At 46.8% G+C, this 26,522-nt stretch overlaps 2 protein-coding genes across 3 annotated transcripts; one reads left to right on the plus strand and one right to left on the minus strand.

Annotated features, from left to right (window-relative positions):
• Positions 1-1,460: 1,460 nt before the first annotated feature.
• On the minus strand, positions 1,461-11,833 carry RFX5 (regulatory factor X5). Its single transcript, XM_059675753.1, has 10 exons — positions 11,699-11,833; positions 10,715-10,849; positions 10,434-10,467; positions 9,937-10,019; positions 9,564-9,683; positions 9,273-9,392; positions 9,050-9,131; positions 8,545-8,746; positions 8,216-8,316; positions 1,461-8,070 (listed from the first exon to the last, which is right to left on the minus strand). The coding sequence occupies exons 1-10, from the start codon at positions 11,830-11,832 to the stop codon at positions 7,063-7,065; spliced, it is 2,019 nt and encodes a 672-aa protein (XP_059531736.1). The 5' UTR covers position 11,833; the 3' UTR covers positions 1,461-7,062.
• A 4,998-nt stretch (positions 11,834-16,831) lies between these two features.
• On the plus strand, positions 16,832-20,624 carry LOC132220645 (ral guanine nucleotide dissociation stimulator-like). Of its 2 annotated transcripts, XM_059673960.1 has the most exons (4): positions 16,832-17,036; positions 17,625-17,684; positions 19,992-20,179; positions 20,407-20,624. In XM_059673960.1, exons 1-4 carry the CDS (start codon positions 16,882-16,884, stop codon positions 20,601-20,603), a joined length of 600 nt encoding a protein of 199 aa, XP_059529943.1. In that variant the 5' UTR covers positions 16,832-16,881; the 3' UTR covers positions 20,604-20,624. The 2 variants fall into 2 exon arrangements, with proteins under 2 accessions (XP_059529943.1, XP_059529944.1); XM_059673961.1 differs by lacking the exon at positions 17,625-17,684.
• The last annotated feature ends 5,898 nt before the right edge of the window (positions 20,625-26,522 follow it).

Here is a 26,522-nt window from a genome sequence, read left to right on the forward strand (position 1 = left end):
AGGTCAAGGGGAGGAGCCTACGGGTGGAAGGAGGGGCCAGTCTTTGGGAGGCGGAGCTAAGAGGTGGAGTTTGCGAGGCTAAGGAAGCCGAAAGGGAAGTAAATTTTCCTGGAGAAGGGGCCGGGGCTTCCGGCGTAGAGCTGAGAGGGGCAGGCGGGCGTGGGTACCCAGTTAGAGGAGGAGCACAGGCGTGTTGCTCACTTCCATAAGAACATGCAAATTGCATGTAAATAAGTCCGTTTGAGTTAGCGAATAATTGCAATCAGTGGCTTTACTCTTCCCCTCTTCTCTTAGTAAACCGGGCGTGGAATGGACGCTGGGGCCCAGTGGGAAGAGGGAAGAGGGAAGAGGGAGGGTGGGCGGAGGAGATAGTCACCCTCGAATACCCTTTCCCTATTCATTTTAAAGGACGGTGCCCAGATTACGCCCCTTATCGCTTCGGAATCTTTCCTACCATTAGTGGTGCGACCTGAGGCCGCGGTTCTGCCTCGGGAGTCACCACTTGCCTGGGTAGCCTTTGGCCTCCAGCCTCTAGACCTCGATCCCTCTAGGGAGCGGCTGGACAGGGCCAGTTTGGGAGAGGTGAGTGAAAAGACAAAGGCTTGGAGGGCACAACCCTTTCTTCAAAACAGAACAAAATCATATAAAACTAAACGAATAAACAAAAGCAACCCTGCAGCCCTTGCTGGTTTGGCTCAGTGGATAGAGCGTTGGCCTGTGGACTGAAGGGCCCTGGGTTGGATTCCAGTCAAGGGCACATGCCTGGGGTTGTGGGGTGTGCAGGAGGCAGCCTATCAATGATTCCCTCTCATCATTGATGTTTCTCTCTCTCTTTCCCCTCTCCCTTCCTGTCTGAAATCAATTAAAAATAAATAAATAAAGCCAACCCTGCAAATGACCTCTGTTGTTGGTTTTGTGTATTTGCCAGCATTTTTATTGATTGGAAGCTCTCTCCATCAGAACCTCTGTCCCAACCCTCATAGGGCCTTATTTATTTTACATCGAGGCTAGTGTTTATTTCAAATTTTTATTGATTTTTAGAGAGGGAGAGAGGTAGAGATAGAAACATCAGAGAGAAACACCATCCATCTGCTGCCTCCTGCAGCACTCCATCCCCCTCTTCACTGGGGGTCCAGCCAGCAATCTAACCCGTGATCTCCTGGTTCCTGGGTTGAGCTCAACCACTGAGCCACACCAGCGCGGGGTTGGGGGGCTAGTTATTTGAGTCCAGGTCTCAGATGCCACCTCCCTGCCACTTACAGGCTGTTTGATTTGGGATGACTGATTTAACAGTCTTTGTACTAAGGTTTCTATGTCTGCAAAGTGGATCCAGGAATATTAACTGTCTACGGGGGTCTGTGAGGATTAAAAGAGTACAGGTTACTACTATGTGTAGTACTATATTACTATTATTGGGACAATAATATAGGGTAAATGGTGAAAGAAAAGAGGGTCACTGCTTCGGTTTAATTGGAAATATATTTTATGTCATGACCAGTGAAGAATACAGACATGTCTTTACTGAGATACGTTTCATAAAACAATACTTACCTTTACTATATGTAATGCATTCTGATATTTTCTATTTTATTTCACTTTTTAAAGTTTTGCATCTTGCTAAATCAGCTTCGCAATCTACTAATAGGATACAGTCTACAGTTTGAAATAACTGGACTAAATAAATGTTCAAAATCGTATGGAAAGTGGTAAAGCTAAGATTTAAACTGAATGCACACTCTTTCCAGTAAAAAAGTTTCCTTATGAACAATTGATGAATACTGCTTTATTAATTATGTTATGCTTAGTTGTATCTTATAGTATGGAGCAAGCAGGATGATCCTAGACAAAGAAGACAACCTACTGAGAAACTATAACATGAGACAAAATACTTAGATGAATATATAATGACGTTAATTCCTCTGGTATGTGAGTGAATGTGGCCATTTGCTTTGAAAGTTGTTACCCACAAAAGTGGGCAATAAATTTATTTGGAGACATAGACTAGACATAGAGTTTGTCTTAGTTTAACAGCAAAATATTATTTCAAATTTTAGTAAATTATAAATTATCTTTAACTTCATTTATGATAGAGCTAAAATGGAAGATGACATGGGGTGGGAGGTAAGGTAATGGGGAACAGAGTATTGGGAAGAGAATAAGAAATGGTAGGTAGAGGAAGCAGTACAGTCCCCAAAATCTTAGCTTAGCCCTTCATCTAATGAACTGAAGATTGCTTGGACTACAGAATAACTTGTTTCATATTTTAAAAATAGTGTTTTAAAATTGGACTGCCTAAAAACTATCTATCCCATCACCAGTGATTTATTTTTCCATATGTCTATCACCGCTAATGTGTCAGAAGCCTTGTCCAGTCCCTCATCCCTTCCCACATGGATAAAGGCAACCGATGCCTGGCTGGTTTCTCTTGACTCCATTCCCACATCCTAGAATGCAGACTTTATACCTTTTATACATTCATTCAATCAACACTGGTTGTGTATTCTTTTAGTTTATTTCCCGCTGTTGTTCATACACATCCATTTTGCCTGCCAGGTCTCTTTACTGGGTTATTCTGCCATGCTTACGCCCCCCAAAACCCTGCTTTTCCTGGAATGCCCTCTTCTTTGCCACCTATCTGTCTACTTACCTTAAAGGATTAACTCACGCCTAACTTTTCCATAAAGCCTTCCCAAATTACTCAGTCCAACGTGACCTCTCTGAATTTACATCCAGCTCTTATGCAGTAGAGTGGGTATCATGAGTTAGCTCTTTTTATCATGTCTTATGTTGTTCTGTTCTTATTTAAGAGTTAGACTTGTCCAGCTAAATTCCTACTCACCTCCACTGGGAAGTCATTCCTGATCCATGTCTGAGTTACGTACTATTCTTCTGGGTTACCACCGCTCTCTGTGCTACTCTTAACGTAACTCACTCACACTGTGCTGTGATTACTGACTTGAAAACAGAGCCCAAGTCTACTAGCTTCTAAAATGCAAACACCTAGCACTTAAAAAACAAGAAGGAAAATATTAAAACACAGTAATCGACTCCTACTTTTGACAGCATGGATAAAGGGCTTTCCCATTAAAATACAACTAGATCCTGGACAAATTATGGCAAGCATGATATTTAGCACATTACTGAGCTTGCTAGAAAGGGAAATCACAAAGAGAAGAAAAAAAAATAACATTAAGCTGAAATCTATGAAGGATGATCAACGTGCACTAGGAAAAGCAGGTTTGCCCTAGGACAAATGCCAATACCAGTATTGTGAGCAGAAGCTAAACCTTGGGCCTAACCAAGGAAGGGGAGCAAACCTGGCACTCCTGAATTAAACTGTGACTCTTGAAGGGGCTAGCACAGTCCCAGGTCAAAAGCACCTTTTGGCTCCTAGTGGAAGCAAATACAAATCCTAGGTACCCACACCTGAGACCCTCTGGATTCCTGTAGATTCAATTTAACAAAATGAGCTCGAAACCCAAAAATGGAAAATATATAAGGAAACAAGCTACCACAGGCAAAACAACAAAACAGATTTAGACATCCAAGATAAGTTACAGAATATAAAATAACAATCCCAACAAATTTCAAAGAACTGGTATCACAAAGACCACATTCTCTGAGCACAGAAGATTAAGCTGAAAATATAAAAAAAGAAAGATATATTTTTAAATATTCAGGCACTTGGAAATTATAAAACTCTTTGAAATAATTCATGAATCAAAGTCATAAAGGTAATTTAAATATTCTTAGAATAACAAAATACTTTACAACAGAAAACTTGGAGAATGTAGAGAAGCAGGTCCTTAAAAAAACTTACACTAGAAAAAAAAGACAGTTTGAAAATTAATTAGATAAGTAGCAAAGTAAGAAGTTATAAAAGAACATAAAATTAAATCTAAAGAAACCAAAAGAAATACTATAGATAAGATCCATAATTAATGTAATGGAAAACAAATACATAAGGGAGAGGATTAACAAAGCCCAAAGTAATAACTAAAGATAGGTAAGTAGCCCTGGCCGGCATGGCTCAGTGGGTTGAGCATCCTCCTGTGCACCAAAAGGTTGCCAGTGGGGTTGTGGGCTCAATTCCCAGTGGGGGGTGTGCGGGAGGCAGCTGATTGATGTTGCACTCTCACATTGATGTTTCTCCTCTCTGTCCCTCTCCCTTCCTCCTTCTCTAAAAATCAATAAATTATTTTTTAAAAAAGATACACTGTAGACAAAACAACAAATTTCAAATTTCTGATGCAGTTGATCAAAGGAAAAAAAAAGAAAGCACAAGTAGTAGAAAAGAAAAAGAGGACATGACTACACAGAGCAGAGGCAAAAAAAGAAAAAAATTTTCATTTAAAAGACATAAAATTGCCGAAACCGGTTTGGCTCAGTGGATAGAGCATCGGCCTGCGGACTGAAAGGTCCCAGGTTCGATTCCGGTCAAGGGCATGTACCTTGGTTGCAGGCACATCCCCAGTGGGGAGTGTGCAGGAGGCAGCTGGTCGATGTTTCTCTCTCATCGATGTTTCTAACTCTCTATCTCTCTCCTTTCCTCTCTGTAAAAACTCAATAAAATATATTAAAAAATAATAATAATAAAAAATAAAAGACATAAAATTGTCCTAGCCGGTTTGCTCAGTGGGTAGAGTATCGCCCTGCAAACTGAAGGGTCCTGGGTTCGATTTCAGTCAAAGGCACATACCTAGGTTGCAAGCTTGATTCCTGGTCTGGTCAGAGAACGTACAGGAGGCATCCAATTGATGTGTCTCTCTCACATTGATGTTTCTCTCGGTCTCTCCCCCTCCCTTCCACTCTTTCAATGGGAAAATATCCTCAGGTAAGGATTAACAACAAAAAAAGGCAATTCAGTTCATTTCTTTTTTTAAAAAAGACAAAAAATGCACAAAATCTTAGAACACTTTACCTAATTATACTAAAAAAGAAACGAAAGCCCAAATAGCCTATAATTATTAAAGAGATTGAATTAATAGTTAAAATTTTCCCCACAAAGAAACGCCAGGCTCAAATGGTTTAACAGGTGAGTCTTAACCACTTTCAGGGGATGGTTCATTTCAATCTGATATAAACTCTTCCAGGAGGAAACAGTCCCCAATTCAGGATATACAGACCAAAAGAACCATTTTAGAAATCTTGCTAAAAACAAAAGCACTAACATACACAAGAATGCTCATAGCAGCATTGTTTCTAATAGCAAAAACTGGAAATAACCCAGAGCCCATTGATAGGTGAATGGAAAAATAACTTGTGGTTTATGTACTGATGGAATATTATACAGATGAAAATGAATGAATCATAGCTATCTACAATATAGATGAACCTTAGAAATAAATGTTAAGTGAAAAAAAGCAAACTACAGGATATTATTAGAGAATAAATTTTTCATAAAGCTAAAAGCAAAAATGAACAATATTTAAAAGATATATACATATATATATTAGGTAATTAATAAACACAAAATTAAGGACAGTAGTTACCTCTAGGGAGAGGCAGGGGCTAGGATAGGGGAGGAACACAAGAAAGTCAATGATATTTCTAATGTTTTAATGTATAGGTTGGGTAATGGGTCATAGGTAGTCATTTAATTATTATACTTCATAATTTATTCGTTAAATATATTTTATAGATATCAAACATTACATATTATAATTTTTAAAAATCTACTGTGGTGGAAATAAATGAACAAATGAAGTCTCCCTGAAAGAAAATCTAAATTTCTTGGGAAGAACCAAGATTCCCTGACAGGAGCTACCCTATGCAAAAGACAAAGTAGGTCCTTGATCAATATTGGCTGGTTTACTGCTTCTCCCACTGACCCACCTGGCGGGTCTGGATCCCCTTCCTCTTGGTGTTCCCTGATACAGAGCTACCTCCTTCCACACAGCTGGCCTACACCTGGCTAGTCCTGACATATGTACCAGAGACTGACACCTGGCGGATACAGAATGAATTTAATAAAATGATTAGAAGCAAATCTCACTCTATTTAGTGATAGTGGCAGAAGGGTGGGAGACAGGGAGGCAGAAATGAGAAACTAAAGTTCAAAAACAGGAAAAGGAAGGAGCTCCATCTGTGAGCCATAGGTGAAGGGGAAAAAAAAAAGGTATTGTCATCTAAAGGAGACTGAAGAGATAGCTCCTAAAGGAGAGCGACTTTCCTCTCATTTCTTGAGACCAAAATAAAAAGAGGTTACAGCTGCAGTAAGAAAAATGCAAGACTATGAGGGGAAAAGCAGGTATGGCTCATCTTAACCTAGCAAGCTAAAATCACTTGTACTTCATAGTAGTGGCCAGGTGTCAGCCCCTCCCCAGGAACTTCCCCTCCCAGTTTCTAAGGAGGCTAATCCCACCCTCATTCCACAGGTGCAGTCCTGATGTAGACGACGCAAATTAGCATCGACATCCCCCTGGCCACAGGGATTAGGTAGGGGTGGGCATGTGACAGGAGTTCGCCTAATCAGAGTGAATCGTAGGGTTTTTGCTAGGATTCTTGGCAGAAAGATGCCCTCTGTTTCTGGTTGGATATCAATGAGGAGACATTATAATTCTAGGAGTGCTGGCAGCCACAGGCAGCCCAGGGTGCCTATGATCCTACAGAAGGTAGAACAGTGCGGGTGGCGAGGCAATCAGGTATTTAGAGATGTGCTGAGCCACTGGATCAGCTTTACCTGGAGCCAGCACTACCTGTGGACTTTACAGTTACATGAGCCAGTAAATCTTTCCTTTAAACCAGTTTGAGTTAGGTTTTCTATTATTTAAAACCAAAAAGATTCCTAGCTTATACATTCATCATATTACTCCACCCCTATCGTTCCCACAGGATAACACATGGATCAGATTTACTAGCGACTCTAAAGCCAAGGGTATTGAGCTGAAAAGGTCAGAGGCAGGAAGCAGGCACTGTGTAAGACAGGGTGCCTCAGCTGTCTATACAGAAGAGCATGAATTCCCTTTGGAAAAGAAGAGCCAGAGAAGCAAGTCAGAAGGGCTTTACAAGGCAGACAGGCAGAGTTCACATCTGGTTTAAACACTCTTCTCTACGTATTTATCATGGGGGCGTTGCTTTGGGGTCTTTCTGCTCATGGGATGAGGAACCTGGAAGCATATGCCCTTTTAAATCTTTATTACCCTGTGCTATAGTATCCACCTCTCCCTTTCCCAAATGAAGAGCCTCCTTATGGCTTCTGCTGGCCCTGATGACACTCACTTTTGGACTGACAAGAGGAATTTTATCTTCCCCTCCTTTGGCATGGCGGGAACTGGAGCTGGGGCCCTTTCCTTTAGAAACAGCACCATCTTCCTGACCTTGGGCAAGCACCGTCCCCTTCTCGGCCTTTCCCACTGGCCCTGGCCTCTCTGACCCTCCAGCTGAGTTGCTTTCCTCTCTAGTAGCCCACGTCTCCCGTGGTAACCTTGAGGACTGGGCAGAGGCCGTGGCAGCTGCTGACTTATCAGGGGCAGAATTCCTTTCCCTACTTCCACCTGATTTTTTTCGAGGGCGCCCCCGTTTTCTTTTGGCATCACTTCCTGTATCCTCTATATCCTGCTTTGCAGCTTTTGCTGGTGGGTCCTGCCCATTGGTCTCACTCATAGTTCCTTCGGCTGTCCTCTTGACACCCTTGTCATGAGGTCCTGGGTCACCACCTATGCCGACCTCCCTATTCTCTGTGCCCAGGGGCTGAGTGAGCCCCCCAGGTGGAGCTTGCACAGGTCCAGGTCCAGGTCCAGGTCCAGGTCCAGGCAAAGCAGGAACAGTTGGTAAGATCATATTAATGATGGGCACAGCTGCCTGGGTTCCCCTAACTCTACCGGACACAGGCAGGGCAGTCAATTTCAGAGTGCCTGGAGAAAGCTTGGGAGCCACAATGGGTGGAGAGACGGCGATTTGCTGAATAACTGGGCGAGGGGCCCGGGGGAGGAGCAGAGGCAGCCGGGCCATCAGGGCATTAACCTGTGGGTTATTGGCTGCTGGGGCCGGACTCTCTACTACAGTCTTCTTCCGTTCTCCGTGTGCTGAGGGACCAGCCCCAGCTCGGGGTTCCAGCTCCTGAGGAGGCTAAGAAGTAAAGAGAGGAACACAGTAAATGGGAAGCCTGGACCCTGGAAGAAACAGGCACAGGAGGTGACAGTATGGGACCCACGGAGGAAGGTACATTAAGCCTGAAGGACAGGGCAGCAAGGTCAGGGGCTCCAACTCCTACCTGGGTCGGTCTCTCTGGTTTCTTTGGGGCTCCACCCTCTAGGTTCTCCACACCATTCTTAGATTTAGATGTCCGTTCCCGAGGGGCACGTTCATCCTCTTCTGCAGAAGTGCCAGAAAAAGGAGTAAGTTGAGGAGGTAACAGAAATGGAGGAGTGTGGCAATTCGGACTGGTGGAGGTAGTGGAAAGAAGGTGGTCTAAGGCATGTCCTAGAAGGGTCTCTAGGAATAGAAGGCAAATTCAAGGTGTCTCTATCCTAGTACATGGGAGGGCTTTTGAAGTTGAAAGTGGCTGAGGGTTTCTCAGGACAGAAGACAGGGTCCACCCACCGGCAAGCCCCATGGCCTTGAACACATGGGCATGTGCAGATCGGGCAGAGATGAGATGATGCTGTAGCAGGAAGCGGGCGACCTCAACGATGGAACTGAAGGACCGTTTCAGGATTCGCTCTGCCCAGTCACAGGTCAGGGCACAGGCTGCCTCAACCAGTTCATCCCGAGGTGCTGGGGTTACTTCTGGGCCCATTTCTGGCTGCAGTGGGGAAGGACATGCCTCATAATACTCCAAACTCAAGGACCCTTGGCCCCTCTTGAACATCCACGTTGGCCATAGTAACACCAAACTGGGAATGGGATTAGCCTGTACCCTCCCATCCCAGAAACCCACATATGCTCTTCATCCTCTGCCTCAGCCAGAGGGTGGGCAGAGGGGCACATCCTATATACTCAGAAGCTATGTGCAGAATCACCTAGGCTGTGTCAGTCTTCAAAACATGTCCCAAAGACCTCTGACTTCTACCTTGGAGGGAAGAGTGCAATCAGGGTTGTTACTTACACTCTCAGAGCCCTTTAGGTCAAGGCCAGGCAAGGGTGGCATAGATACCAAGGTCTTTCTTCGTATGCCACTGTAGCAATATCTGATGTAAGTTAAGGAAAAACCAACATCTGGGGATCACCAAGCCCCTTAGCAAGGATGGGCTGTTTCTACTCCGGGCTCTCCATATCCATAGGTTTTCCTCCCCAGGTCCTCTGGCCCCAAGCTCTCCAGTCAAGGATACTTGGACTGACCCCGGCCACCAAGCCTTCGGGCCTTGATGTCAGGGAAGATCTCTCTGATGATTTTGCCAAAGTTGGCTGTGCTGAGTGGGCGGCAATAAGCGAGGCTCTCACAGTACTTCCTGAGTGAGGGGTGGGGGCAGAGTGGGAAGATACTCAGAGAAGGAGGTCATGGGTGGGCTCAGAGGGTCCCTGGGGATGAAGTTTGGAAAAGCTTTTTAAGAAGTCAGGCTCTTCCAAGGCAGGGAGCTCTCCAGAGACAAGCCACCCTTCCACGCCCCCTATCCACCCACCGATAGGCATCATAAACGCTTTGCTTTGGTAGACAGGTGTCAGTATGCTCTTCCAGGTGGTTTCGGATCCACTTGCAGGCATACATGTACTCCTCATTGTTAGGTGTGCTTGGCTCTGAGCTGCAAAAGAGTTAAAAAGAAAACTGTTACTAAATTCCCAACAGTTGTCCTGGTTCTATCCAGACTACCACTTCGGTAGTGCTGGACCAAGTCACTTCACTCAGAATCTATTTCTGCTAACTCAGTGCAGGACAGGGACGTTTCTTCTTGGTCAAGAAGAGCCATCATGAGTATTCCTATTCACCGCACCCTTTCCCAGCGAGCCTTTAAGAATCAGAACCTCTGACATCTAAAAACCTAGCACCAAACATACCTTTTGTCTCCAGTACTGGGCCCTGCGGGGAGCTGAAGGTAGAGATACAGCTTGTCATTGTCTGAAAATTTCTGTACATCTTGCTGAGGGAAGGAAGAACAGAGGCAAGAGAAATAATAAGGCCAAGAAGGACCCTCCGATCCTTACCAAAAAGTCTAGCTGACTTAGAGGCTGTCAGACTGAAAAAAAGTCCTGAGAATGATTTAAGGCTGGGTGCCCGCTGTGCTCTGAGGAACCCGTATGGGTCACCACGGTGACAGGGGGAGCAGAGGGGATCGACTGATTTCATTTCTATTGGGCTTCCATACAACAGGTCAGAGAGAGGTGAAGTGAGGTGCTCAAGGTCGAATTGGTAGTAAGTTGCAAAGCCAATTATCTCCCGACAGGGTAGACATCACTGCCTCTCCCACAAACACCTTTAATCTGCTCATGTCCTCACCAACCTCATCCCCCACCAATTCAATCTCTCTATTGCCCTTTCCCCAAAAAATACTTACCAAGATTCCCTCTACTTTGTTCTGCACGGCCTTCCTGTGGAGAAGAGGAAGAAGCGAGGAGTCAGATGAGATGTCCCCCCATCCCGTGTCTGACTGCTAGGGAGGGGAAGAGGACGCCGAGGTCTGGCAGGTGCTCAAGAACTGCTATCCCGCCAAGAAGCTCCCCCTGGTCAGATGCATTTGCTCAGGGAGAGGCAGTTCATCTGCAGCGGAAGCGGGGTGCTCCAGGGATCTATACTGGGGAGCTACACAAGATCTGGAGGTGGGCCACGAGCACTTACGAGATGGTACCCCGGAGCTTCTGCAGAAGCGTGGTGGGCTCCCCCGCCTCGGCACCGCCTGAGGGGGCCCGGCCCGCGGGCTTCGGGCTCTTGGTGTCGGGTTCGTCTTCGGCCATCCTGGCATGAGGGCGGGAGCTGGCCGGAGACAGGCGAGTCAACGTCCCTTCCCCGGAGACACCCCGCTCCCCCATCCTCATCTCTCTACCCAGAAAGAGAAGCAGAGAGCAAGCCTCCGAATTTCTCCAGTGTTTTTGTTTCTTCTTTCTCACCACTTGCCTTCTCCAAAAATTAGAAATTATTCCATTACTTCTCCAGGCCTATAGATATAGATGATATAGATATACCGCCAAAGCCCTTTGCCATCTCCACCCTATCTGCCCCACCTCCTTGCAGCCTCCCAGATGTGGAAAAACCGTAAAGGAAGAGACAGGAGGCTCGGGAATCCACGCGAGGAAGAAATTGTCATTTCTGACTCTGACCTCATGCTGCCCTTTTCTCCCTCAAAAACAACCACCGCAAGACGAAGTTATCTAATTCTCTACTAGACGCCCGGGAGGTCGGAAAGGATACGAACGCATTCTGCCCGTCCTGGCTCGGGGAGGGGGGAGGGGGAACCGGGCCCAAGTTCTCATCACTTAACCTCGTCGCCGCTCCCCCTCCCCAAGCCGCCGGCCCCTGCGTCATCTCCCTCTGCACCCCGTCCCGACGCGCGCCCCCGCCCGCTGCCCTTCCCCCGCCATCCAGCCCCCGGTTGCCGTCAAATGGGGGGTTCGGGGTAGCGGAACTCCCGGGCTGGGCGCAGGAAACCCGGGTGGGGAGATGCGGTCCCAGGTTCGGGGCACGTGCACACGGGTGAAGACGTTGTTGGAAAGACAGCCGAGATGTTTTTCTCCTCTCCTCCCGGCTCCTACGGCCCCCTCCCATCTTCGAACAGCCGCCTTCCCGCACGAGCCGCGACAAAGGTAAGGGAGAAAGAGAAACTACCTCGCAGCCACCTTCACTCCAGCCCAGCCCCACGGTCCTGGCCCGGCGGGCTCGTGCGTTGCTTTATTTTCTTTTTTCTGACTGGCTGGAGCAGCCCCGATCTGCCCGGATACTCGGAGGGCCTGCTCTGTCATTGGTCGTTGCTGCCACCCGGAGACAGAAGGCGCCGGGCTCGCCTGGGCGGCAGCTAAGGTCTGCCTGGTAACAGACTCTGATTGGTCAACAGGGGAGGGAAAATCCAAAATTGGTCTTATTTGAGTCAAGAGGGGGAAGTCCGGGTTAGGTTTCGGTTAAAACTGGGGTCGGTTGGGACTGCAGGTCCCAAGAGGTTCTTCTCTTAAAGGGACCGCGGGACAAAAGTCCGGGCGCTTGGCCCCCTCTGTAGCTTCCTTTTCTTTTGCTCTCCCCTTCCGTGTTTCAGTTTTGCCTCCGTTCGTCAGAGCTACTGGAAGAAAAGAACCAATGGATGATATAAAAAATAACTGGAAAATTATGGGTAGTAGAGATGGAAATTCACTGTAAGTTCACATAACCCCCTTTTGATAAAAAATAAATCGAACCATTTCTCCCTCCAGCCCCCATAGGTATACAGGCACTCACAACAAACCGGCCAGCAGGCTCACTGTCTTCGTGGATGGAGGCCTGGAAACCTCAGCGGCTGTACTAAATGAGCTGAATTGCAAGCCAAAATGCTCTAGTGCTCCTTGGTTCCCTGTGTGCACTTTATTTCCTTACAAAGAGTGGCCCCTGCATTTGCAGCCCGGTTGGTTCCGCACTGGGGAACCCTGGAATTGTGGCTGACTCCCCAAGGCCCACCCCAACTCTTCACTCTCAGAGAACTGTGTACGGAATGGGTCACGGGTTCTTAACCCTCTCAGTTAGTTAGGCTTTTAGGCCGTGACTCACATGGAAGCCATGAACCGTGAAAACTAGTAAAGGAAATTTCAATTACAATTGGAGACCGGAATGTATCTAGAGGGGGCTCTCATGCCCTGAACAAGAAGAGACGACCTTGCACCTCTGACAGAAAGTGCTTCTACTTCACTCCCGCCTAAGGGGAAGGAAGATTTTCTTCTCACCCAGCAACAAGCCCAGCCGAGGGAAACAGTGCTGTTCAGCCAATGAACAGCCATTGTCACCCTGAGCTCTTACTTTCCTCCAATGAACTTGCACTTTTCTTTTCTAATGATATCTTTGACCCACCTCCTTCCTAGAAAAGACTTCCATTAAAAAAATTATTTTTTCAATTATTTAGCCTCTGTGTATTTGTGTTTTTCTTTTAAAATATATTTTATTGATTTTTTTACAGAGAGGAAGGGAGAGGGATAGAGTCAGAAACATCGATGAGAGAGAAACATCGATCAGCTGCCTCCTGCACATCTCCTTCTGGGGATGTGCCCGCAACCCAGGTACATGCCCTTGACCGGGATCGAACCTGGGACCTTTCAGTCCACAGGCCGACTCTCTATCCACTGAGCCAAACCGGTTTTGGCTATTTGTGTTTTTCAATATTTTTTTTTTTGGTAGTGGGTTTCTAGTTTCATACTGTTGTGGTCAGAAAAGATTCTTGATATGCTTTCAATCTTCTTAAAATTTATTGAGACTTGTTTTGTGGCCTAACGTGGTCTATCCTGGAAAATGTTTCATGTGCACTTGAAAAGCATATATATTGTGCTGCTTTGGGGTGAAATGCTCTGAAAATACAAATTAAACCCATCTTGTCTAATGTGTCATTTAAGGCCACTGTTTCCTTTTAATTTTCTGTCTGGAAGATCTATCCATTGTTGTCATTGGGTTGTTAAAGTCCCCTGCTATGATGGTATTACTGTTGATCCCACCCTTTATGCCCATCAATATTTGCTTTATATATTTTAGGTGCTCCTGTGTTGGGTGCATAAATGTTTATAGGAGTTATATCCTTTTTTAAAAAAAACGTATTTTGATTGATTTTAGAGAGGAAGAGAGAAATATTAATGATGAGAGAGAATCACTGATTGGCTGCCTTCTGCATGCCCTACACTAGGGACTGAGCCCACAACCCAGGCATATGCCCTGACTGGGAATCAAACTGTGAACTCCCAATCCACAGGTCAACGCTCCACCACTGAACCACACCAACTGGGCTCTTTTTCCATCTCTTAACCTTGAGTCTGTGTGTGCCTTTTGATCTGAAGTGGGTCTTTTGTAGACAGCATATATATGGGTCTTCTTTTGAAGAAGGTGAACTTGTTAAATTTAAAAGGTCAATATTGTAGGCACGAGCAGCCATGCACTGCCCTCTGTTGGCCAGGTTAAGATGTGGTATATGACCTAACCGGTTTGGCTCAGTGGATAGAGCATCCGCCTGTGGAATGAAAGGTCCCAGGTTCGATTCCGGTCGAGGGCATGTACCTTGGTTGCGGGCACATCCCCAGTGGGAGTGTGCAGGAGGCAGCTGACTGATGTTTCTTACTCTATCCCTCTCCCGTCCTCTCTGTAAAAAATCAATAAAATATGTTTAAAAAAAAAAAGACGTGGCATATGTGTTATGGGGTTCATGGACCTTTCAACAGTAAAAGCCCACACCAGACTGAGACCTCTTCCCAGGCTTGCCGTTAGACCAGAATAAATTCTGTCAGAGTGAGTGTTTTGGGGGTGCCTTCTAGTAGAAGTCATTGCTCTTTCATTTCACACTAGAAAAACATAGGCCTCATCCCAAGTTCGGTAGTTCAGAGAGTGAGTATTGAGCTCCTGAATCCAGCCTTGGGTTCTAGGACGGTCCTTGTCTGAGGAGAGGCCTGGTCAGGGAACACTGGGGTGCACTCCTCTCCATAGCTACCCAGGGTGGAGGAGTTTTGGCCCCTTTTATGCTAAACTTATACAATTCTGAATCTCACCCTCACTGGATACTTGGGAAACTGAGGCCCATAGAGATCCAGGGACTAGCCAGGGTACATAACAGGCACAGTCCAGAGTCAGGAGTGTTCCGAACTCCTAGGCAAGGGTTTTAATCTCTCCCATAAGGTTGGTTTGGAAATTAGAAATCCTAACATATTGGGAAGCTCTTGCCTATTTCTGCCTATGTGGGGGCTGTATTTTTCTGGGATCCAGTAAATGAGTACTGGCGTGCGCATGCACACACACACACATTCTTTCTCTCTCTCTCTCTCTCTCTCTCTCTCTCTCTCTCTCTCTCTCTCGATGTATCGACTATGGGAGGGATACTAAGAGGAGCATACACAGAGGAGGTGACAACAGAAAGAAAATACAGATTGGAGGCACTTCCTATACATGACAGCACTCCTCCAACTTTATACATATCTTTCCACATGTGCCTGAACATTATTTCTAAGAAGTACATGCTGGAATAATATCATTGTGCAGGCAGGAGACAGGCCCTGACAGTTACAATGGCTCATCCAGGATCAAGAAGAAGGGGACTCAGGGAAGGGGATCACAGGAAATGAGGTCACTTCCCTAAAGAACTTAGAACCCCCCCGTAACCAGGCAGCCACACTCTAGCAGCAGCCCAACAGCCAGTTCACTTGGCAAGAGACACTTGAGAGTTGAAGATGTCCTCTTGCTGGAGCTCTTGTTATCGGGTCTCTTGCTCCCGGAGACCTCACAGTGGGAGTTTTTCGAAATTCTGGAGACGTTGGTTCAACCCTCATCCCCTGCGTCTCTGGCCATTCTCCAGGAGATCCCCTCAGGTAACACAGGCAGCCTCGGGCAGCCCAGTTCAGGCCGGGCCACCTCTGGGAGCCATCCCTGGGCAGCCCCCATCCCCTCCTCTCCACGTGGGGGAAGGGGAACCTGAAGGGAGGACCCCTGGGCAGGTTGCAGGGCGGGGCATATCCTAGTGATGCTGTCATGACCACAGCCAGCACGGAGAGGGGCTTTCCAAGGGGCCTTTCTGTGCCAATGACAATCCTAGGCCCTCAGCCTGTCACATCTTTTCTCTCCTTCGTGGGGGTCTGAGTAAAATGTGTATGTGTCTGGAGTGGAAAGAACCACAGGGTCTGCGAAACACAGGCCAGGCTCTGAGGCTTTCCGCCTGGCGGCTGGGCACTGTCTCTACAGAGCTCCCCACAGGAGGTCAGACAGGAGGCCAGACAGGAGCCGACTGATGGGGTTCTCAACGCCATCCCCCAGCAGGAGGCACAGGGCCCCCCCACCCCCACCCCCCCCCCGCTGCCAAAAGAGTGCCGCTTGGTCTCAAGGTGAGTGCAGAGGCCCAGGTGGCCCGACCTCCAGGACCCCAGGAGTCAAAGGGGCCCGGGTTCCAGAAGCCACCCTGCTACTCCCCGGAGCCCCTTCCTAGAGTCCTGCTTCCAAAGGGACCTGGGTTTCCATCTTCTCCCTCAACCCACCCTCACTGTCCAGCACCTTCCTGCCAGGAGCAAAGTCACTGTCTGCATATTTGTAGGAATATCAGGAAGGAGGCTTTTGTATCATTTCACCTCATGTTCAGTCAAGAGTATTTTTGCATTTTTCTACAGATTTTCTTGTTTAACACCCATCCCCAGGTGTCCATGTTGGCCTGACAATCCTTACACTCCTTCTCCCAGTTTTACTCATCATCATGCTTGGGGGATGCTTGTCCCCCCAAAAGACACAGGCTCATGGTACCATATCTGTTGCTTTGCAATTTTCTGCCCCGGAGGAATGCATCCCTGTGGTTCCTTCAGGTCAGGAGCTGGGGTCTCCCAAGGCTGTATGTCATACCCTGAGGGGGACTGGTTACCATGGTGATCCAGCCCTTCCCTGCTGTGGGACCTGGACTGAGCCCCTTCTGTTGCCATGTCAACAGTGCTGCCCTGAACATCTCACATGTCCTAATATCCTGACCCCTCCCACCCCATGAAAAGCCTCTGTGTTCTCATCTTAGCATGGGATGCTCTGTCAGAAATCCCAGGGATGACACTGTTAACACAGGGACATGCTGTCCATCCTCAGCTAGCAAAATATGACCTAGGTTACTAATGTTACTAATTCCCCTCCTCCAATTCTACTTTTCATGCCAAGAACCTTTTCTCTCTTGCGAGCACTCATGTTCCCCACCAGTCACTGAGGGCTTATGGGTTCAGTCTGAGCTGCAGCTGCCAACCCACCTGGTGGTCCATGATGCTGTTTTGACTGCGTGTCCCTCCTCTGTCCCACCCCAGGGGCAAACCGCATCCACCGGGAACACAAATAAGCTCTGTATGGTGCCGACCGCCCGGGCACACCGGCTGGCCAAGCTGGTGGAGTACCTGGTGCCTGCCTTCCTGGGCAGGGACCCCACCTTCGTCCCCACCTTTCTCTGGAGCTACAGAGCTTTCGCCACCACCCAACAGGTGTTGGACCTACTGTTGACAAGGTGAGCACCTGCCCCTCCACAGCACAGTGGTCATCCGGGCACTTGCTAGCTGTGAGTCTTCAGAAGGTCACTGCATCTCCCTGAGTCTGTGTGCTCCTCTGAACAGCGGGGTAAACCCAGGAGCAAACTCATAGGATTTTTATAGAAACCTGGTGAGGTCCTCCCTGTAACGTGCTCTCTGGGGGCCTGGCCATTGGAGAGGTCTGCGGGAGGGGTGGTGGTTGTGCTAACAGGTCATTTTCTCTTGCTCATGATGAAGCCTCTGCCTCGTCCCTCACTTTCCTCGGGGCCTTGGGCTGAGCTGTTTTTTCATTTGAAAAGGAGATTGGAGATTTCATTAGGGTTCTCTGTCCTGGGTGAAGCCAGAGCAGGAATCCCAGGGGTGAGCAGCGGGCTAACTGAGATACCTGTGATATATCGGCAGGTGCAGGCATGTTCTAGGCACTGACCATAACCCAGTGCACAGAGCAGACCCCAGCCCTGCTTTCCAGAGCTTCCTTGTAGTCGGAGTGAGACAGTCACACTAGACTTCACAGGCAGGTGGTGTCCACAGGGCAGTCGGTGTGACGTCCTCCTGGCCTCCTCTAGGTATGGCTGCATCTTCCCGTATGCTGAAGAGGATGGTGGGCCTGTGGACCAGCAGAAAAAGTGAGTGGGCTTTGGATCAGAGCCGGGAGGGGAGTACAGGGACTAAGAGTTGGAGGTGCTGGCAGAGCCCTGCATCCCATACATTGTGGGATTTCTGCAAGAGGGCCCAGGTCTGAGGACTTTACCTAGAAAAAAGGGAAGGAGTCATAGCGTTGGATGTGGATTGGGTGGTGGGAGAGCATTGGGAGGTTAGTGGACAGAGTCAGCCCCTCAGAAAATCCATCCCCATCCCCTCCCCACCCAGCCCTGCATCCACTCCCCCACCCTGGGACCCAGAACAAGGGGTGTGGGGGGCACCCTGTTCACTAATCTGGCAGAACCTCCACAGTGGGTGCTTGGCTGGTGCTCCCCGCCTGTGGGAGTTGAGTGTCAGTGGGAGGAGAAGAGCCACACAGGGCACCTAGTGAATCAGTAACACATTGGTGCAGGAGCTAAAGTTTAAGGTGTTAGGGCTGGAGAAAGAGTCCATTTATTTGCTCATCAGTCAGATATTCCTGGAGCACCTACGGTGTGCCAATGAGTGCAATGAACAGAGCAGACACCACCCCTCCTGCCCTCATGGAGTTGACCTTCCAGGAGGAAGGGGGCAGGGACACTGACAGAGTGGGCCAGTCTTCTCTGAAGATGGGGACAGATGGTCACAGTTCCTGGACAGGGACCAGCCTGGAGCAGGTTTGCCTCAGGCTGGCCTGTAGTGTGTGGGTTCTTGACTTTGTGTAGGAAAGTTTTCACAACACAAGCCCTAGCCAGTTTGGCTCAGTGGGTAGAGCGTTGGCCTGCGGGCTGAAGGGTCCTGGGTTTGATTGTGGTCAAGGGCACATGTTACAGGCTCCATCCCCAGTGGGGGTGTGTGCAGGAGGCAGCTGATCAATGATTCTCTCTCATCATTGATGTTTTCTATCTCTCTCTTCCTCTCTAAAATTAATAAAAATATATTTTTAAAAAGGAGGGGGGGGGGGCCTTGGAGACAGGAACCAGAGCCTGGGTGGAGCTACTGCTGCCTACTGCTCCCCTGGTTGCAAGTCCTGTCGGGAGCCCTAGAGCTTAGGAAGAAATAAAAAGTTCATGCCCGGGAAGTGGCATGGGCATGAAGCCTTTGTCCTGAGGGCTTTCATTCTTTCTTTTTATCTTTTTTTTATTTTATTTTTTTTTATTTCAGAAAGGAAGGGGGAAAGAGGGAGAGAAAGATAGAAACATCAATGATGACAGAGAATCATTGATTGGCTGCGTCATGCATGCCCCGCCACTGGGGAGCAAGCCCACAACCCAGGCATGTGCCCTTGACTGGAATCGAACCCGAGACCCTTCAGTCCCCAGGCCACCAGGGCTGTCCTGAGGGCTTTCTATCCCTTTTTGTTTCTGCAGGCAAGAATCTTAGGGGAGGGTTTCAACAGACTATTCATTAGCTTCCTAGGTGTATTTTTTTAATATGCTGATGCATTAAAATGAGTGTATAGGGGAGTTTTGGGTTCTTCTTTGGCCTGTTTTACTGTTATCTTAGGTCTGTCTGTCTTTAATGGTTATTATTATTATTATTTGTTCCCCAACTTCATCTGCCCTTGAGGTTAGCTGGCAGAAATGGCATTAAGTAGGTCTTTGTTCTATTTTCCCAGGCCAGAGTGATTTAAGCTAGGGAGGAGAGGTATAAACCATTTGCTCTCAAGTGTCCTTGGTTGAGGAAGATAAGGTCTTGTGATTAATTTTCTTGTCTCAGTTTCCCCATTGCACTTACCCAGGGATTTTCCTAGCTTCTTACTATGCTGCCATAACACCATTGGTTAAGAACTCTCAGTCACTAATATAAAATAATGTTGGATGTCACCCGTAACTGAAAAATAAATTCAAAAAAAAGAAGTCTACTTAATTACTCAAGAACGCATCCACACTATATTGAGTCTCAGGTTATTGTCAGTTTATGGAAAGGAATATACATAATTATCCATATTTTGTCAGAAAAAAATAGAGACTAGAGGAAAATACATGTAAATATTAACAATGATTATTACTGGGGAGAGATATTGTGGGTGATTGCAACTTTCTCCTTTATAATTTTCCACATTCTAAAATATCTACAGTGAACATTGATTACTTTTCTAAAATAGAAAAACCTGATACAGATAGATATATATCTCAATTATGAAGGCTTTGGCCAGCCCCTCCTTCCTGGCCAGGTATACCTCTGCCAGGATTGCCAGACTGAAGGTGGGAAGGAGTAGGTCTGGCTTCTAGATGGATAGGAGCAGGAGGCACAGGTTAGTGTGGAAGGAGAGGCCAGGCTCAGACTCTGCTGCCCACGTCTCTCCCCAGGGCCATCATCTCCATCCTGGGCATGTGGCTGGACCAGTTCCCTCAGGACTTTTTCCAGCCCCCAGACTTTCCGGGCCTGGTGACGCTGCTGGCCTACCTGGAGCTCAACTTCCCGGGCTCAGCCCTGGAGCGCCAGGCCCAGCTGCTCCTTTCAGAGCCCGAGAGCCGCGAGCCCACAGACGCAGAGGGTGAGGAGGACTCGGGGAGGAGATGGGGCTCGGCCACACAGAGAAGAGCGTTTAGAGGCCGGGGCAGGGCCGGCTCAGATCACTGTCCCCACGGCCTGCAGTCTGGGAAGACCTCCTGGGGTGGCTCTGGCACTGGGACTCCATGGATGGACAGGAGAGATGTTCCGTCTTTGGAAGGCACCTGGAGGCAGTCATGGGGGTAACATGTTCTCTTCTGGGATCTACAGAACCAGCTCCAGAGCCAGATAAAAAAAGACCTCAGGAGGCAACGCCGACACCCGTGGCCTCTCCGGAGCCAGAGTGGGCTCCGGGCACAGCTTTCACTGACCTTCACGAGGCAGAAGAACCACCTGCTGCGTGTGGGCAACTCCCCTCAGCTCCTGCGAGGCCTGTGGTCCCCGGTCCTGGGCTGCAGCCTGTGTAGCTGCCACGGCAGAGGGGGCTTCCCCCTTGAGATGCAATTTTTAAATATTTATGTTTAGCATACATATCTTCAAACTTTTACTGTAGTTTTGTGTAATATTCAGTTAAAATAAGATGTATTTTAAATAAAATATAATAATATATTAATAAAAATAAACTTTAATTTTAGTAAAATATAATTTAAGTCTATGATCCTTCATAATGTAATTTCAGCTGCATTAAGTACATTCACAATTCCTTATGACCATCACATCACATCATAATCACTCTCCAGTTCCAGAACATTCTCATCCAGGACAAACCCAGGACCTGTGACGCCTCATCCTTCCTACTCGATCCCTGTCAATCACTGATCTCTTTCTTTTCTTTTTAAAAAAATTTTTTTAAAAATATGTATTTTTATTGATTTCAGAGAGGAAGGGAGAGGGAGAGAGATATAAAAACATCAATGATGAGAGAGAATCATTGATTAGCTGCCTCCTGCTTGCCCCCTACTGGGGATCAAGCCGGAAACCCAGGCATATACCCTGACTGGGAATCAAACAGTGACCTCCTGTTTCACCGGTTGATGGTCAACCACTGAGCCACACTGGCCTGGCTAAAATTTATTTTAAATTACAGTTTACATTTGGCTGGCCAGGTTCTATGTTGGTTTGACCAGCTGGTGGCCTTATTAAATTGAAGGGTTAAAATGATAATGAGTAAAAAGGGATAAAAAAAAAAATAAGCTGAGCCCTAGCTGGTTTGGCTCAGTGGATAGAGCGTCAGCCTGCAGACTGAAGGGTCCTGGGTTCGGTTCCAGTCAAGGGCACATGCCTGGGTTGTGAGCTCAATCCCCAGTGGATGGCTTGCGGGAGGCAGCCAATCAATGATTCTCTCTCATTGATGTTTCTAACTCTCTCTCCCTCTCCCTTCCTCTCTGAAGTCATATATATATATTCTGAAAAAATGGTCATTGTAAAAGTTAAATATAAACACTCCTAAAAAATAGCTGTGATCCCCCCAAAACAAAATCTACTCCCTTTTTATTATTGATGAATACTTAGTTCATTTATGAGGACCACAGTGTTACAGGACCTTTTCTAGTCATTTTCCTTCCATGATTCTGCTGACCCTCACGGCACTGTTGAGAGTAATTTTTACCATTTCTTTTAAAGTTGAGGAAACTGGGAGTGAGAAAAGTAAGGTTATTTTCAAAGATCACACAGCTAATAAGTAGCAAGACCTGGATTCTGTCCCAGGTGGATCTCACTTCTAATCCAGGCTTTTATCTGTGATGATACAGTTTCTTGTGAGGATTAAATGAAATAAAGCATGTTGAACCTTTAACACAGTCCCTGATACACACCAAGTCCCCAATACTGTTGGCTTCTTTTTTTAAAAAATATTTTTATAGATTTCAGAGAGAGAGAGAGGGAGATAGAAACATCAATGATGAGACAGAATCATTGATTGGCTGCCTCCTGCACACCCCCTCCTGGGGATCAAGCCCATAACTAGGGCATGTGCCCTTGACCAGAATTGAACCCAGGACCCTTCAGTCCACAGGCCAATACTCTGTCCACTGAGCCAAATCGGCTAGGGCTGCTGCTGCTTCTTTTAAAATATATTTTTACTGATTTCAGAGAGGAAAGGAGAGGGAGAGAGAGATAGAAACATCAATGATGAGAGAAAATCACTGACTGGCTGCCTCCCACAAGCCACCCCCTGGGGACCAAGCCAGCAACCCTGGCACGTGCCCCCCCCCCACCCCCCCCCCCGCCCCCGACCAGAATCGAACCTGAGTCTCTTCAGTCCACAGGCCTACGCTCCGTCCACTGAGCCAAACTGGCTAGGGCGCTTCCTTTTTTTAAATCCCTTTACCTCATGATCATTTTATCCCTCCAATTTAACAAGACAACTAGCTGGTCAAACCAACATAGAACCCAGGATAAATGTATAAGCCAATTTGTAATGAAATGTACTTTTATGATATGTTCAGAGAACATGAAATTGTTTTCCCTGTGATTCTTTTGCCTACAGAATGTTTTTCATGTTCTTAATCCTGAAATGCAGGATTTGGGACAATTGTAGTAATCCTACAGGTGCCCACTAGAGGACAGAAGAAAGTCAGGCAACATCTGAGAAGAAATAGTCAGGGACCAGTAGTCCTTGATTCTAGGATAGACCTTCCTACTATGGGAAACTCAGACACCAGAGTCTGAGAATTGTTTTGATTAAACGCATTATTTTTAAGTTAAATAATGGATCAGAAATCTCTCCCAACATTTTTTGTTGGTGGTGGTTTTTTTTTTTTTTTTGCCTTTCAAAGGTAGTAAGGGGACAATTTTCATTTTATCATTTTGTATTTATACTTCTGTTTTGGTTCTCATGTAATTCTGCATTATGTTATTTTTATTTGCTTTCGTGCTTGGCATCAACCACCATTATATGTAAAACTTTTGAAGGCTGATGTCGTGAGAAGCTCATTGGAATGACACTAAGTCTCTCTGCCTTTTCCCCTCAGGGCTATTGTTTGTTCTTGGTAAGAAACAAGAGACTGAGAAGCCGGGGAAGAGGGCAGCTGCTAAGAGTCAGGGAAAACAGAACCACTAAGTAATCTCATGGACCAGGACAGGAAAAAAAATGAAGAGGAAGAGGAACAGAAAGGAGGAGGAGGGGAGGAAAAGAAGCATCGGGAGGAGCAGGAGAAGAGAAGAAGGAGGGGAAAGACAGGTGGTTGTTTTTTCCAGGGAGTATTAATCCATTATGTGACTATACAATGGTTTGTATATCACTTCTCTGTTGATGGACATGTGGGTTTTATCCAGCTTTTCCCTGGTACAAATCACATTGCTTTGAACGTTTTTTTTAAGAACCCTTTTTGGATATATGCATTCATTTTTCTTGGGAAGTAAATAGAAGGGATATTACCAAGTAACAGAGTAGGTATATTTTTAACTACGGGAGCTGCCAAATATTTGGAAAATGGTGGTGCTCAAATACAGTCCAATCAATATCACATGTAACCTCAGACATACGCAGTCCTGGGATTGAGAGAAAAAAAACAACTTGAAAAATCTATTTTTCTAGGGTATGTGTCTTCACCTTCTTTCAGATTCTTAATGGCATCTATGAAGATGGCTGTGGTCTCACCAAGTGTCACCACTGGCCTATTCAGCTCTGGCAGCAGAGCCAAAGAGATACTCCAGGGCCACCACTCAAGTCTCAGACTCAGCTCTGTACCATTTAAAATGATTTCTTGTGCTTGCTTTCCATCCCTCCATTTTCTGGCCTGGATTTTACTGGACCTGTTAGCTGGTCATGGTCACAGGACTCTGTCAATGGCTCTAGAGCAGCCCAGGCAGGAACCAAAGGGGCCTATTTTGGCCAGAGAATAACAAAGAGATCCCCTTTGCCAAGAGGACACCAGAGAAGCTCTGAGACCAATGGGCTTGCGTGGAAAGAGCGCACAGGTCAGGTGCAACGGAACAGAGGGGAGGGAGGGCAGGGAGAACAGTTCCATGGTTCCTGGGTCCATTCGAGGCACCCGGTCATTGGTCAAGAGCCCAGAGCACTGACCGCTGGCGCCATGAAAAGGGCTCCCATGGTGCGGGTCATAGGCCTGGAGGGGCGGTGTCCACACTGCTGTGAGCCAAGTCAAGAGCCGGTTCCCAAGAAGGTAAATCATGACAATGTCTGGCATCCAATGAAAGAATGCCAGGCATGCACAGAGGCAGGAAAGCATGACCCACAATGAGGAGAATAATCGGTGTATTGAAACCGAACCATAACTGACTTGTAAATTTAAGTCAGTGAGTGATGGGGCAACTTTAAAAGGCCTAATAAATGAGTAATGGATTCCCTGAAAAGACTGGGGGTGAAGAGACAATTTTGAAAAAACAATGACAGAAAACTTTCCCATCGTGATAAAGATTATAAACCCACCAATCCAAGGAGCCAAATGAACACAATGAACGAGCACGAGAAACAGAAAGAAAACCACATCTAGTCACATAATTAAATTGCTCAAATCCATTGAAAGAGCAAAAGTCTCCAAAGCTGCTACATGCTATATACTGAAAAATTATGTCAGATTTCTCATCAGAAACAGTGCAAGTGAGAAGATGGTGGAGCAGCAGTTTTAAAGGACTGAGGCGGTGGAGGGGGCGCGGCAGGTCAAAGTAGCATTCTATGCCTCCCCGAGAAGTCTTTCAAAAATGAAGGTGAATGATGACATTTACAGAAGCATAAATGCTGAAAGACTTCACCACCAGCAAACCCACACCACAAGCAAAGTGCTTCCAGAAAGACGGACACTGATACCAGATAGAAATCTGGGTGACCAGGAAGGGATGAAGAACGACAGACATGGTACCTACCCGGAAAAACATATAAGATGTAAGATGTCTTATCATTTACATCCCTTTAAAAATGTGGGATAGACACAACAACAGTAATAATGGTGGATTTCGGGGCTTATAGCATATGTCAAGTGCAATGCATGATGACCACAGCATAAGGGCAGGCAGGAGGGAAATGGGTAGAGGTACTCTACCACTTGAAGGCAGACTGTGGTAAGTTACAGATGTGCGCTCTAGAGCCTAAAGCAGCTGCTGAAATAACAAAGGAGAGAGTGATATATAATAAGGAGAGAAAACAAAAGGAGAGAAAATGGAATCCTATAGAAAACATGTAAACACAAGTTAGAGCAACTGCTCTTCTGGGACTCTACCTTATGAAACTCTTGAACAAGTGGCCAGATATTTGTACAAGAACGAAGAGTACAGCATACTTTTAATTTGAAAAGTATATGGAGGGGGAAAACCAAGATGGCGGCATAGGTTAACGCCGGAGATTGCTGCCTTGAACAACCAAATCAAAATACACCTAAAAGACAGAATGGACATCATCCAGAACCACAGGAAGGCTGGCTGAGTGGAAATTCTACAACTAGGAGGAAAGAGAATATCATACCCAGACTCAGAGGAGGCGCAGTGCTGAAGTGAAATACTGAGGTACGGAGTGCGCACAGAGCGGGCTGGCGGAGGAGGGCGCAGTTGGTGTTTTCAATCGGGAGGGAGTTTCAGACTCTGAGCTCCAGATCCGGGTGAGTCTCTAGGGACCCAGACTCAAACGGGAGAATCGGGACTGTCTGGCTTCAGTCGGAACTCAAAGGCAGCTTTCTCTCCGAGGTTTGCAGCGGTTGCTGGGACTCTGTGAGGCAGAACCCCTAGGGACGAACTGAGAGCCGCCATAACTGCTCTCTCCGGCCCACCCTGTTGATCCCGTGTGACCCACCCGCCCCGCCCAAGCACTGCGCAGAGCCATTTGCCAGATAGCCTCAGGCAAAGGCTAGATTAGCACCTCCCTAGAGGACAGAAGTTTTCCCACTGCAGACACAGCTGATTCTCACAGCCAGTTGGCCTGGAGGTCAAATCCCCCTAGTATTAACTACAACAATCAAGGCTTAACTACAGGAAGACTGCACACAAAGACCACTAGGGGGTGCACCAAGAAAGCATAAAAAATGCGGAGACAAAGAAACAGGACAAAACTGTCAATGGAGGATATTCAGTTCAGAACCACACTTTTAAGGTCTCTCAAGAACTGTCTAGAAGCCGCCGATAAAGTTACTGAGATCCTCAAATCTAATGAGACCCTCGATGTTATGATAAAGAACCAACTAGAAATTAAATATACACGGACTGAAATAACGAATATTATACAGACTCCCAACAGCAGACCACAGGACCGCAAGAATCAAGGCAAAGATTTGAAATGCGAAGAAGCAAAAAACACCCAACCGGAAAAGCAAAATGAAAAAAGAATCCGAAAATACGAAGATAGTGTAAGGAGCCTCTGGGACAGCTTCAAGCGAACCAACATCAGAATTATAGGGGTGCCAGAAGATGAGAGAGAGCAAGATATTGAAAACCTA

The sequence above is a fragment of the Myotis daubentonii genome, chromosome 18, assembly GCF_963259705.1.
Source record: "Myotis daubentonii chromosome 18, mMyoDau2.1, whole genome shotgun sequence".
Taxonomy (NCBI): domain Eukaryota; kingdom Metazoa; phylum Chordata; class Mammalia; order Chiroptera; family Vespertilionidae; genus Myotis; species Myotis daubentonii.